Source organism: Pimephales promelas, chromosome 17 (genome assembly GCF_988280905.1).
Source record: "Pimephales promelas chromosome 17, fPimPro1.hap1.1, whole genome shotgun sequence".
NCBI classification, from domain to species: Eukaryota; Metazoa; Chordata; class Actinopteri; order Cypriniformes; family Leuciscidae; genus Pimephales; species Pimephales promelas.
Genome location: NC_142785.1, coordinates 24,735,751 through 24,750,596, shown reverse-complemented (window position 1 = coordinate 24,750,596; position 14,846 = coordinate 24,735,751). Strand labels below are relative to the sequence as shown.

The 14,846-nt window shown below is 34.5% G+C and overlaps 2 protein-coding genes across 4 annotated transcripts in view; one reads left to right on the top strand and one right to left on the bottom strand.

Annotated features, from left to right (window-relative positions):
* Positions 1–238: 238 nt before the first annotated feature.
* zdhhc6 (zDHHC palmitoyltransferase 6) lies at positions 239–7,816 on the bottom strand. The gene is made up of 11 exons (XM_039665069.2): positions 7,632–7,816; positions 5,977–6,488; positions 5,176–5,267; positions 4,526–4,685; positions 3,851–4,012; positions 3,630–3,683; positions 2,334–2,501; positions 2,189–2,230; positions 1,963–2,108; positions 466–512; positions 239–369 (listed from the first exon to the last, which is right to left on the bottom strand). Exons 2-11 carry the CDS (start codon positions 6,241–6,243, stop codon positions 269–271), a joined length of 1,239 nt encoding a protein of 412 aa, XP_039521003.2. The 5' UTR covers positions 6,244–6,488; positions 7,632–7,816; the 3' UTR covers positions 239–268.
* A 34-nt stretch (positions 7,817–7,850) lies between these two features.
* Positions 7,851–14,846, top strand: part of vti1a (vesicle transport through interaction with t-SNAREs 1A) — a 125,030-nt gene continuing 118,034 nt past the window's right edge. The window contains exon 1 of one of the 3 annotated variants that reach the window (XM_039665075.2): positions 7,851–8,052. In XM_039665075.2, coding sequence (XP_039521009.1) covers positions 7,959–8,052 — 94 coding nt within the window. In that variant the 5' untranslated portion in view covers positions 7,851–7,958. The remainder of the gene's footprint in view (positions 8,053–14,846) is intronic. The other 2 variants (XM_039665073.2, XM_039665074.2) reach the window with 2 other exon arrangements.

The following is a 14,846-nucleotide window of genomic DNA, read 5'->3' as shown; positions in this document are numbered from 1 at the left end:
TAAAAATTATGCCATATACCCCAATTCCATAAAAAAAAATCTTTCTCATTTGCCAGTTCCTCTGGCAGCTGTTTTTTTTTTTTTTTAGAAATGAAATGTTAAGTCACACGGGTTAAAAACTTTGGGGTGTCAGTATTAATTTGCTTCAACACTTAGCGCTGGTGACATTGAACAGCTTTAGAAAAGAATCAGAAATATATTTGCATCTCAGCAGGGTTCAGGCCCTAATATTACGTCCAAAGCGAGCAGTAAAATGTACAATTCTGTATCATTGCTCTTTCTTTTCTTCACTTATCAAATTATTCGCTGAGTCATAGAGACACTTCTCGACACATCGGCGTGGAAACCATCCTCTAATACGATCTCCAGCTACAGGGAGAGATATCATTTCACACATGAAACTTATGAATTACATTTAATAACTAATCATGCCACAACATTTTGGAAAATATTTTGAAACTTTACCTTTAGCCTGTTCCTCATTCAGAACTTTGTCCCCATACATCCACCACCTGTTGATTAACAACAGCATATTTATCAATATTTATATATATACTGTACAGTTTGTGAATGCTTTTTGTAAAAAGTCCAAGTAAAACTTTAATTTGTTAACATTAACTACTTTATTTAACATGAACTAACAATGAAAAATAGAATACTTCTAAAGCATTTATTAATCTTAGTTCATGTTAATCCCAACATTTACTAATAAATTATTAAAATCCAAAGTAAATCTGTTCCCAATTTTACATGAATGAAAAATGAAGTTGCATTGTTCATAACTAACATTAACAAAGATTAATAAAAACTGTGACAAATGTATGTTAAGTGTTACCAAAGTCTTATATGCTCACTAAGGCTGCATTTATTTGATTAACAATACAATAAAAACAGTAGTATTTTCTTTCAATTTAAAATATATTGTAAAATGTTATATATTCCTGTGATGCAAAGCTGAATTTTCTGCAGTCTTCAGTGTCACATGATCTTTCAGAAATCAATCTATTATGCTGATTTGCTGCTCAGGAAACATTTAGAAAATGATCATTAAATAATTTGGTGGAAACCAATTGATTTTTCAAGATTTTTTGATAAATAACATTTCTTTGAAATATATATTTTTTTACATTACAAATGTCTTTACTATGACTTTAGATCAACAAAATGGCATGCATTCATGCTGAATAATATTAAAATTTAAAAAATGTAATTAAAAACGGCCGAAAAATATATTATAACATGCATCTAATAGCATGCGTGATAAACAGTTAAAGGGATAGTTCACCCAAAAATGAAAATTCTGTCATTAATTACTCACCCTCATGTTGTTCCAAATGAATATCTTTTTGATAAAATCAGAGAGCTTTCTATCCCTCCGTTGACAGCTACGCAACTAACACTTTGACGCTTTAAAAGGTTCATAAAGAGATCTTAAACGAATCCATTTGAATTGAGTGGAGACACGATCGCTTTATGTGAACAGATTGAATTTAGGTTTTTATTTACATATAAATATCGATCAGCAAACATAAACAGAAGATCATCCTAACCTGCTTGATGCATGAGAACAAACCTCACTGATTGCTGCGTAACACACGAGAGTGAACCTCATTGGTTAACACACGTCAAAGCGAATATGCTTTTGCTTTAAATCTTGTTATATAAAATTTGGATTAATCCACTCAATTCATATGGATTAGTTTTATGATCTCTAAATTAACTTTTTGAAGTATCAAAGTTGCGTAGTGGTCTAGGGAGGGACAGAAAGCTCTCAGATTTCTTCAAAAATATCTTCCTTTGTGTTCTGAAGACGAACAAAAGTCTTACAAGTTTGGAATGACATGGGTGAGTAATTAATGACAGAAATGTCATTTTTTGGGTGAACTATCCCTTAACATATATATTTCAACTGTCCCTACTGGAAAATATGCACCATTAAAATAACTATAAATGATGGCTCACTTGGTTCCTCTTGTAGCAAAGATGGTGTCCCCCTTTATGAGTTTGATTCTGGGTTCCTCTGTACAAGGTGTCCTAAAGAAAGTGTTTAGTCCCTTTCCCAAAGGGCAACAAGCTCCATTGTAGTCCTCCACCACTCTGTACTCAACCTGCAAATCAGTCATCATTGCGTCAGTCCTTTAGTAAATGCTGCCCTCTTGTGTTTGATAGTGATTACGGCAATACTCACACTCCTCTGCCGCTTATCATGTTTTTGCCTCAGCTGCTCAATCTGAATAAAGAAGAAACAGAAATATCATTAAAAACTGAGCTATAGAGCTGTATTTGACTGTATTATATAACCTAAAGAATGATTGATTATGCTGAGCACATACGGTTAGAGTATACTGGTTACACTTCTCGTGCACAGGCCATTCGATTCCATCTCCCATGGGGGTACCAGACCATGTGAACACCTGCTTGAAGTTCTCCCATCGGCTGCCCAGGTCATAGGGGAAGATGAATTCTTCACCTGTTTGGTAGTACTGGATTCTGTCTTTGGCCTGGGAACACACATATTCTTGCTTTAATGTAATGAACCCAATGGATCTGCTGAATCCAGGTGGTAACATGGACTTACTAATCTTATGTCTTATAGGTATCAAATGTCCATAAGGTATCATATAGTCACAAAGGACCAATTAATACACAGTTTTAGAGTTCCTACATGTGCATTTGAGAAGTCAACATGAATTTTTTTCTATTTTATTATTTTGTAATTATTACCTTAAGAACTTTAATATCTAAAACCTTAATTTTTAAAATTAATTTCTCACACTAACTTCTTGTCTGCAGGACAATTTAAGTGAACTGAAAAAACGATGAAAGGAGATTAAATGGTGGGAAAAAATACAAAATTACAGGATTAATATATATATATATATATATATATATATATATATATATTCCCGAACCTAAATACAGCATATATTTTTCATTTCAAGTACATTTCAGAATTGTTATGTAGTTATTTTTATGTAGTCCGGTGATTTTTTTTAATAAAGAGTTTATCTGAACATTTGATTACCTGAATGTTTTTAGAAAGTCATGAATTTACATACACAATTATTTAAACACAATTTCTGAATGATTTAAAAAACTACACTACAATTCAAAAGTGTGGTCTGTAAGATTTTCTTTTTATTTCTTAAAAGAAATATACTTTATACTTTTTTCTTATATTGAAAAAAAAAAAAATCAAGACTTTGCCATTGTTATAAAAAATATTTAAAAAGTGGTTCCTTTGAACTATAATCAAAAAATGTATCATGGTTTCCACAAAAATAGCAAGCAGCACAAATGTTTTAAACATTGATAATAATAAGAAATGTTTCTTGAGCACCAAATCAGCATATTAGAATGATTTCTGAAGGATCATGTGACAGGCTGCCAAAAAATCAGACCAGTAGTCTATATTGAGCAGTAGTGTACATAGCCTTCCAGCAATCTTGATTCTAGTCAAAGACTATCAGCACCTCTTTGTGTCATTAAGTAAATGTTAATGACACCAAGCGCTCATAGTTCAGGGAAGTCTTTAAAAGAGAACTACTGAAAGAGTGTTGGATTAGAGGAGGGATATTGGATTAATTCACCTCATTTAGCAGATAGGCATACTGTATATACAAGCTTACTTTCTCCTCAATCCATGCTTCTATTGAGGTTTTGTTTCGAAGAATCACCTTCATCTAAAAGAAAAAGAGAAAATTGATGATCAAATTGAACTTATATGAGAAACATCCTCACAAGGAAACCATGGATTAAATAGACCTTTGTTAATTTGGTGGGAAAGAAAATTCGAATGCAAGAGAAAGAAAGTGCTCTTCTATCTATATCCATAAAAATTGTTACCTACCTGAATAAAAAACAACATGCCAACAGCAATAGTGGTACCCAGCGCCAGTCCCAGTGCAAAAAGAGTGGCTGCAAATGCCGCAATGCTGAAAGGCATGATGGGATGGTGGATGTGCCGAGCAGCGCTCATGTCAATCTTCACTGAGCTCCAACCAAATGAGATCTAAATCCAAGAAAATGGGCCAGAACATCGAGTTTTAAAGGAATAGTTCACTTAAGAATGAAAATTCTGTCACCATTTACTTTGAAGGATGTCTGTTGGACCCCATTAACTTCTATAGTATTTTTTTTCCTACTATTGAACCATCAACTGTCTAGTTATCGACGATCTTCAAAATATCTACAAAATATCAACTTGAGGGTGAGTAAATGATGACAGAATTAAAAAAAATGAAGTTAACTATAAATTATGACAGATTTAAAAAAAAATGTAAGTTCACACTTAAGATGATAACTATAACAATAAAGCTAAATATATTCTAAAAATAAAAGAATAGCAGAATCTATACCACAACTATAACAATAATGGCACAGAGGAACAATCTTGTTAGAATTACTTTTTTTTAGCTTAGCCAAGGTAATATTTTACATATGTGTGTGTCCATGCTAGAGCTATTGATTGTTAATAGAATGAATTACATCAAAAATAAGAAGAAAAACGTGAAAAAACTCTTACCCGATCATAAAGTTGAGTGTACGTAGTCATGATAAATATTAGTGCGGCATGCATGCAGCCCAGTGGAGCGAGCAGGAGGAAACTGGTGAAGTACGCATGATTCAATTGACCACAGCAGTTGTTGATCCAGGGACAATGATGATCCATCTTCATCACACACCTGAGGCAAGGAGACATTTTTATGTTAAATATGAATGTGAATAAAGCACAAATTGGTCAAAAAACAAACAAACAAAAAAAGCACAACATAAAGGGATCCATAAAGGGAGTCCTTTAAGGGCTAGTTCACCCAAAAATGAAATTTTTTTGTTGTCCTGTGCATGGACAACAACAACAACAACAACAACAACAACAACAACAGAAGAAAGTCATGCAAGTGTGGAACAACATGATGATGACAGAACTTTCAGTTTTTAGGTGAACTATCTCTTTAAAGTTGAAGTATGTAATTTATTTAATAAAAAAGATAACGAAAAACAATAATTGTTTTTAAACATGTTTCTCAAATGCACCCCCCTCGGCAACTAACACCCCAAACTCACACCATTGATTGAGCCATTTGTTTAACATGTATATTAAAAATGACACACTTCAACTTTAAAATGGATCCATATTAAAAGAAACCAGTCAGTTTTTTTAGACAAATCTACCTGTTACACTTGCGACAGTGATGTGACCTTGGGGCTTTATAGCCTTGGCACAATTTACAGAACTGTAAGTACATTATTTCTTGTTGATTCTCCTGTTAGAAAACACAGATAACAACATAAGTCATATTAGACATGCTGATTTCAGAAACCTTCAGAAAACAAGACCATATCATACAGGCACATGTTTAAAGGGGTGGTATAATGTCCTTTTCACAAGATGTAAAAAAAGTCTTTGATGTCCCCAGATAGTGTATGTGAAGTTTTAGCAAAAAAATTGAAAAAAATGTTCTCGTCGCTTGATAAACTTAATGTTGAGCCACTTTAGTCACTATTGTTTTTACTAACTTATCTGGGCCAGCAGATGCAATTACCTAGCAGCCAGCCACAGAATTTACATTCTTGGGTGAACTAACCCTTTAAAAAGTTTGGGGTCAGTAAGATTTTTTTTTGAAAGATCATCAAGAACACATTTAATTTTCGAAATAAATAAATAAATAAATAAAATAAATAAGTTAGCACAACGGTTTTTAACATTGATAATAATAAGAAATGGTTCTTGAGCAGCAAAATTAGCTTTATTAGAAAGATTTCTGAAGTATCATGTGACACTGAAGAGGACTGGATTAATAAATAATGCAAAAAAATAGCATTTTGAAATTTTAAAATTGGGAATATAGGAAAAGTTTATTTTTAAATTGTAATAATATTTCACAATTTTAGTGTTTACTGTATTTTTTAATGAAATACATGCAGCCTTTGTGAGTATAAGAGACTTCTGAAAACACTCTAAAACAGACTTACCGGTTTCCACCCCAGAGGAATGTAACCAGGGCCGACAAACATGGCATTAAAGTAGTTGTACAGAATGAGGACAGTCCAGTTAATGAGCATGATGAAGTTAATGCTGCCTCCAGTGGTGTCCAGTGGCCAGTACCAGATTATGGAGTCTAGTATGGCCATGGTGGAGCACATGCCAATGACCGTCAGAGCGATGATCGGACCCCAGTGGAAAAGTCTTTTGACCTCATGGAGGTTCTCAAACACAATTATAGCAGACAGAATATTCATTTTTTTAGTGTCTTTAAGGTCCTCGATTTAACAGCTGTCAAGTAGTCAGGCGTGCTGTCTTGGTTTATTGCAGTGATTTAAAGAGGTCAATGGGCATCTTTTCTGTCTCTTCCGAAACAACCATTGATCCGCTACGTCACCTGTCACCAGCCGTTTCCAAGAGTTCCAGACTCGGTCAGCGTGTGGCATCCTTCCGTACTAATCCCCTGATCACCCTATCCTTGAGCTAAAGCCAAGCCATCCATCTGAAGAGAAGGCAGGTGAAGTTGAAATTAATTATGGAAGAGGAAGACTCACCTTAAACTAAATTTTACCATTGTAACCATAGTTTAAGACAAAATACCACTGTCTGCCTGTCTGTCTATCTATCTATCTATCTATCTATCTATCTATCTATCTATCTATCTATCTATCTATCTATCTATCTATCTATTTATCTAATGTGAAATCATTCATATAAAAATACTTGGCTATGTCAGTTGCTAACATATCACAAAAAAAGCATACTATGCTCATCCATTTGTGTTCTACCTCACTATCTCTACATCAAAATAGTAAGCCTAGTTTGTTTACTAATGTCATTATAACATAAAGCAGGGGTAAAAAGAAATGACTGATTGAATACTTTATTATCCCCTTAGGGAAATTTTTGTTGCTTCGAATGTCACACCCAAAGCTTTGCTTCTATGATACTACAGTGTGATTTACATCATTGAGGTTAAACTTAGGGCCTCTTATTTATCACTATAGATTGAAGTTAAACAAGCAAACAAATAAATGAAAAAGAGGTTACACTTTATTTTAAGGTATCTTTGTTAAACTGTACGTTTAAGTACTGAGTAATATTGAGTAACTAACTACATATAGGGTTACTTACCATAGGGTTAAAATAAGGGTTTGGTTTGGTTAGTTGCATGTAATTACGCATAATTTTTATAGTTATTACAAGTAACTACTACATGTAAGGCAATGACACTGTGTTACCGAAAAAGATTTAGACTTCCCAACACCAAAAGAAACTTTATCCAGTTGTTAACGTTACTGAGTGTCAGACTGCGTGAACTGAATCGTTGGAGATCGATTACTTAATATTCCATAAAAAAGTCAAACTGATTCTGGAGTCCACTCAATTTTATTAATCATTTTGCAGTAAAATATAGTCAAATATATAGAAAATATCGTCTAAATGTAGTCTAAATGATATTTATTGCCAAATTACAGATATCAGACCTTAATCAATGACTTTGAAAAAGGCCATGGTTGCCAATAGAGACATAGATGATGTGTGATATCTTTCATTATGACGGCAACAATCTGTATTTCTATACATTTGATTAATGAACAGATTGTTTTGAAAATGAAAAATGAATCGTTAACTCATACGTTACCTCGACATTTCCTCGTGCGATCAGTGTCCAAGAAAAACCGGCATTCACGCTGCATATGAATCAGTGAACTTGTTATTTAACGCCGTAACAGTGTTAAGAGATTGAATCGTTTTTAAAATAATTAAAACATAATTCAACGAGGAAGATAATACAGTAACACGCGCGATTGACACCACAACGGAACCATATACAGGAAGAGATCGTGAACAAATTCTCGTAACACCACCCGGAAGTGACGCAGTTGTCAATAAGAAGCAGACGCAAGCAACAGTGTGTAGCGGATCCCAGTACATACATCTTTTAATCTTTTAAAAACAAAAATACATCATGTCTTCGGATTTTGAAGCGTACGAGCAGGACTTTGGCACTCTCACCGCGGAAATAACCAACAAAGTTGGACGAATACCTAAGCTAGCCGGTGGTAAGTGGCTGTTAAATTAGCTCACAGAACGACATAAACAACTTAGTCAATGTGTAATTCTCGCTGCTGTTGTGTCAGGTTGGTATATTATTTAGAAACGTCCCATATCGATTTTCAATGAGCTGAGGGTCATGGTGTCAGATATCTAACGTTAGTGTCAGATCAGATGAATCTTCAGTGATGCCTAAAGATTCAGGATTTGGGTGACAAGGATCTCTTAACATGTTAGAACAAATCTTACAACATGTTTATTGGAGTTAATGAGTTGACATTTTTGGCTAAAGTACTGAAGAATACTAGTTTCTGTATTATGAAGTACACAGTATACAGTGGGACAGATTCAAGGTCTTACTTTGATACCCTATTTGTGTTGTTGACATCAATATGATTGAGACTGAGACAGACAGCTCTCATTTTATTGTGTTGGTAATCATTTTGTATTGTGAAATAGACTAAACATAAAATATTCCTGAGCTGCTGTGATGAACGTCACACAAAAACAAGTTTTGTCAGACCTGAAAAGAGTCTTTGTTAGACTAAAGATTGAGAGGTGGAGTGTTGGATTTTAATCCTGGCTATCTCACACACCTTTTAATTTCAAAATTAATTTACAAACATATTTACTTTTTGCATTTGGCATATACTTTAATTAGAAATGTATATTTAGCCATATTACTTTGCATTACATTTTAATTACATTTTAAATACATTTTTAATGTGGGAGGAACAATGAAGGAGCTAACATATATTTCCACATTGGCGATATTAAGAAATGTTTCTTGAGCAGCAAATCAGCATGATGTCTGAAATATCATGTGACTCTGAAGACTGGAGTAATGATGCTGAAAATTCAGCTTTGCCATTACAGGGATTAAGTTACATTTAGTTACAAAATAGAAACCACTTCTTTTAAATTTTAATATTTCACAATATAGCTAAGTATTTTTACTATATTTTTTAAATCCAATTAATGCAGAGTATTTTAAGACGTCTTTCAAAAATGTAAAAAAATATATAAATTATACCAAACTTGTTTAATTTGAAAAACTCAAACTCAATTCTATAATCAAACAACAATTGGCGGTCCCCCTGCAGTACCACCATGAAGCCCCTAGATGTCACAGACTAGGTCTTGGTTTATGTCTATTAGTTTTCGATACTAAACATGGTCTGTTTCATCACATTGTTAAAATGGACCTGACTTGGAACCCTTTAGGATTGTGAGTTGTCATAAGTCTACTGCCGCTTTACCTGTCTTTGTGCTTTTAATTTCTCAAATCAGACAGTGTTTCCATGGAAACAATGACAAAGTGTGATATTGGATAGGTGAGAGAAAGCTCAGAGGATCTAAAAATAACCTCAAAATAGCATCAAACATGTCTGTATAAAGGAAGGAAAATGCCCCCAACATATTCCCTTATAAAAATACAATCTTACTGACCCAAATTTTTTGATCTGTAATGTTCATTATCCTGCTGTGTTATGGTATTTTTAAGTATAAACTTGATTCCTTACTGATATGTTTAGCCTGTGTTGATTTGAGTACTCTAGGTCATTTGCTTATGACTCGTATAAGTTATGACTTGATGTGTTAACATTTTTTTTGTAATAATTGTATAGCTATTATTTCTGGATGCATTGTTTTGGTTTTGCTTCGGGTCTGCATGACTGCAGATCAATATGGCTTTTTCTCATAACTAGAGAGACATTATCCTACTGCTTATAAAACTACTTCATTATAAGCTAGGGATAACAATGATCTTTTTCATGATAAACCAAGATAAAATGTCCTGACAATTAGTATTATCATTAAAAATTGAATTATCATGAATTTTGAATGATTACGGGCCGCTAAAATACACGGCACACGTCTCCCGGACATCCTGTACAATTCAACCAATCAGATCACAACTCTCCTGCAATCTTTGAATCTTTGAATCTCCTGAAGTGTTTGCCATATGCAGACTTTCTGGTCCATGGGCCTAAACACAGTACTTCCTTGAAACTAAATTTCAGCAATTTTGATTATGAGCTCCAATTTTGAATTATGAGCTCCATATGGTAATTCATCTGATCTACTCAATAAAATACCTTACTCACCTGGTGAATAATAAAAATTTCATCTCTGCATCACTTTTACATTTTAAATCCAAAACTTCTTACCATCTTTACAAAGTCAAGCCAATGTGGATTCTCGTTTTATTACGAGCTCTGTCACTTTTTTTTTTTTGCCAGCCGACTCTCCTCTGTTTTATATGGAAGCTTGTTTCCGCCATTGAATAAAAAATATAATAAAGAATTGTGACTTTTTATCTTACAATTCTGACTTTTTTTCTCACAATTCTGACTTTTTTTCTCACAATTGCGAGTTTATATCTCACAATTCTGACTTTATTTCTCAGAATTGCGTGATATAAAGTCGCAATTGCGAGTTATAAAGTCAGAATTGTGTGTTATAAAGTCAGAATTGCGAGATATAAAGTCAGAATTGCGAGATATAAAGTCAGAATTGTGTGATATAAAGTCGCAATTCTGAGAAAAAAAGACAGAAGTGTGACTTTTTTTCTCACAATTGCGAGTTTACATCTCGCAATTCTGACTTTATAACACATAATTGCGAGTTTATATGTCGAAATTCTGACATCTTTTCTCAGAATTGTGAGATATAAACTCGCAATTGCGACTTATTAGGCCAATTTTTTTTTCCCCATCAGAATAGTTTAAATCTCACAATTCTGACTTTATATCACGCAATTCTGACTTTATAACGCGCTTTGCGACTTTATATCACGCAATTCTGACTTTATGTCTCGCAATTCTGACTTTATAACTCGCAATTGCGACTTTATATCACGCAATTCTGACTTTTTATCTCGCAATTCTGACTTTATAACTCGCAATTGTGACTTTATATCTCGCAATTCTGACTTTTTATCTCGCAATTGCGACTTTATATCACGCAATTCTGACTTTATATCTCGCAATTCTGACTTTATATCTCGCAATTCTGACTTTATAACTCGCAATTGCGACTTTATATCACGCAATTCGGACTTTTTATCTCGCAATTGTGAGAAAAAAAGTCAGAATTGTGAGATAAAAAGTCGCAATTATTTATTTTATTTTTTTATTCAGTGGCGGAAACAAGCTTCCATAGTTTTAGGCTTGCGGTAGTCGGTGTTACCGGTGTTCAGTCGCATCACCGGTTTCATGACATGCCCACCGCGGTTAGCATGTGAAAAAAAAAAAGTTTAAGTTTAAAGCCTTAAAAATATTGAACGCAATTACGTAGTAGCCGTTAAATCCTGCCTATTAACACACACGCACGACCCACAGAAAAGACGCACGTCGGTATCGAGTTCTCTTTCAGGCTTGAACAAACCATAACACACAAATTATGCCAAAATGTCCATAAGAGCAGTCGAACGAACGTAGAGATTTGTGAGAAAATGGGACGCGTGTCAGATCGCGTCTCTGTCAGCAACGGCTGTCCGAATTCGCTCACTCGTTTTTACTCACTCCTTCTCATTCACTCCTTCAAGTGAAAAATATTAGTGGACTAATGGTGGGAATAGGCTTAAGTAAATGAGGGTTTAGGGGCGGCAGTGGCTCAGTGGTTCATGTGGGTTGTCTACGAACCGAAAGGCTTGGTCGGTTCCACCTGACCAAGTGTCGAGGTGTCCATGAGCAAGACACCTAACCCCAGCTGCTCCCGACGAGCTGGATGGCGCCTTGCATCATGGCTGACACCGCCGTCGGTGTATGAATGAGTGTATGAATGGGTGAATGTGAGGCAAATGTAAAGCGCTTTGGTGGCCATTAGGTCTATGAAGGCGCTATATAAATGCAGTCCATTTACCATTTAGGGGGCGATTTCGGATTCAACCTATATTCTCAAGCAGTGAAAAATAGAGGACACTGACAACATGTTGACAGACCGGACCGAGCAGGTAATATTTAATATGAAACAGTCTCAACTTTCAAATTTGGTCAGTCAAAGAAAATCAAACAATAAATAGGTCTACCGTTTTGTGGCTCTTTAATGTGTCGTGACAGATTGCCTGATAAAGCCAAGTTCCACCAACGTTAATCTACTAACTCTCATGACTGCTTTGTCGGACAAAAATGGTGGATTTTCAGATGTTTAGATCACATGTGTGTCAATCAAAAGTTTCGTTTTCAAACTAGCCTATATTCAGGGCACAATAACAAAACAGTTCTTTCCCGCACCACCGCACCGTTATGTGTGCCTGTGAAAACATGCGCATTTTACGTTTGCCTTTAAATTAGTGATTTAAAAGCCCCCGCCGGTGACACCGGTATTACCGGTGTTGTCACACGTCGTTTAACCGGTGAGAAAATATCCTCACCGTCACAACCCTACTCTGTTTGTCAATTTTTTTTAAGACTGCTGATTCTCCGGAGGTTCAAGATTTTGCTGCATGTCAACCTTTCTCACTTGTTGTGACAACTAACCTATGCCACTCCCACAACATACACATATCAAAGTAACCTGAGCAACTTTTCTCTATTTATGGATATGAAAAGACTTGCACAGGCGAGTTACACTCATTTTCCTGCGAAAACCATCCCGTTATAGGTCTAAAATATACTTACAATTGCTACCATTAGTGAACCAGGGTAAGATAAAAACACGTTTTGGATGAAGGATTGATGATGTATTGACTTTTGTTAATTTTGAAGAAAAAAAAGTTACTTAGTGTACCTTTAAGGAAAGAAATCTATGAATGTTTGAAATCTGAGATGTCTGATTATAAGCCTTAATAGAAATGTCAATGTTTGCTTGGGTTTATTCCTTGTGTCCAGTGTTTCTGTATACTTGTTTGCCTCTTTGACCCTTTTTGAACTTCAGTGCAGCAAAAGAGGGGTATTGATATGGTCTATCCTCTGGAAATACTCTCAGGATGCTTTTGATGTTGATATAACTTTTAGTTTTTCTCACATTGTGAACTTCAGAAATGCATTTCAGTTTCAGTATAAACAAAATTAATTCTACAATATCTTGCTCTGACTTTGCTGGATTGAAACTAAAAGTCAGTGCAATGAAAGGTTACTTTAAAACCCTCCGGTGACTTATAATATAAATGATTGCTTTTAGTCACTGTTAAACCTCAGAGGTCTGTCTCATAATAACCTGATGCAGTCCCTCGGTGCTTCTATTGTACGTGAACAAAAGGTATGAAGGATTAATCACTTATTCAGAATCATACAGCAACGCTCCGTTCGGTGAGCGCTGTCAAACGATTGCAGACGCAATTGGCTTTTCTTTGCATTATTTAAGCATATTGAAAAGAATGAGCATGTATAATGTGGTGAATTGTTGAAGCTTAAATTGCTTCTTCAAAGCTTGGCAGAAACAAACACTGTGTCATCAGACCGGCCCACCAGCAGCTGCTAAATATATTTAAATAAGTCCACTGAATATGAACAAAGCCACAAACAATGCATGCTCATTAGTGATCGCCAAACCTTCCTCACTGTTGCCACAGTTTGGCTCTTGAATTCAAATCTCAATTATGGCTATAAAAAATGCTTTTCTCTTTCCTATGGGTACACAAATTTGTTTGCCATCAACAAAGTGGCTTATGCTGTTGTTCTCATTGTACAATGTCACATGTGTAGAAACATTGATAAAGACCAGTTGACGGATATAATGCCCTTGGCCATTTTTGTTTCGCTCAAGCCAACCGCATTTATTCACTCGAGAATCTCCAATATTTTTCGTTTGGTTGAACAGCGCAAAACTTGTAGTTGTGAAACATTAATTTGAAAATAATGCTAGGCCTTGCTCCATTAAACATAAATGCGTGTTTTTGTTTGTTTAGTTGTTTTAGGTAGATTTGCACAAAGAGAATGAGCTGTCAATCACGCAATGAATAATTGAGTAAAGATGCATCTATAGGTCGAATTTTTCTCAGTGCATCACTTTTTGCCCAAAGAGCACCTGACCTTGTGGTATTGCCCCATGCACCTGCAGTAGTGAGATATATATTTCAACCTGCCCTATGCCAGGGGTGAATAGAGGCCTTAGTGTTTGCTCACCTTGTAGAGAATCGCCCCTGGCTGTTTACGCTGTGTGGGCTGTGAGGTTGCACACAGATTTTAAAAATGGATTGATGACCACCAAACGACATTGAAAAGCCAAAGGGCAAAATAGAAGTTCACTTTAGTTTGCAGCTTATTGACAGATTTCCGTTTTGATATCGCTTGATGTTTTTCTTCATGATTAGTGCTATTGCTTGACATGGTTTGATGTGCTTCACTGGTCTTGTTTGATCTGTAGATGTTGTGATGTTATTTATTTATAGCATGCTTCTGTCATTACAAAATTCATATTATGAAAGAATAGTTTTTGTTCTGGAAGCTAAACTGTTCAAAAGAGTATTTCAACTGCACTAAAAGATCGATTATATCTTAAAGCAAAAGTTTGTCACATAATGAATTTATTAAATGTGATTTTTATTTAAAAGTCGGGCTGTCAAACGATTAATCGCGATTAATCGCATCCAAAATAAAAGTTTGTGTTTACATAATATATGTGGGTGCCCTGTGTATAATTATTTTGTATATATATATATATATATATATATATATATAAATACACACACATACATGTATATTTAGGAAAAAAATATTATTTATATATAAATTATTTATAATATAAATTATATATAAATCTCTATAAACAGTAATTTAAAATATTTCTTAAATATATACAAGCATGTTTTATATATATATATATATATATATATATGTATATAAAATAATTATAC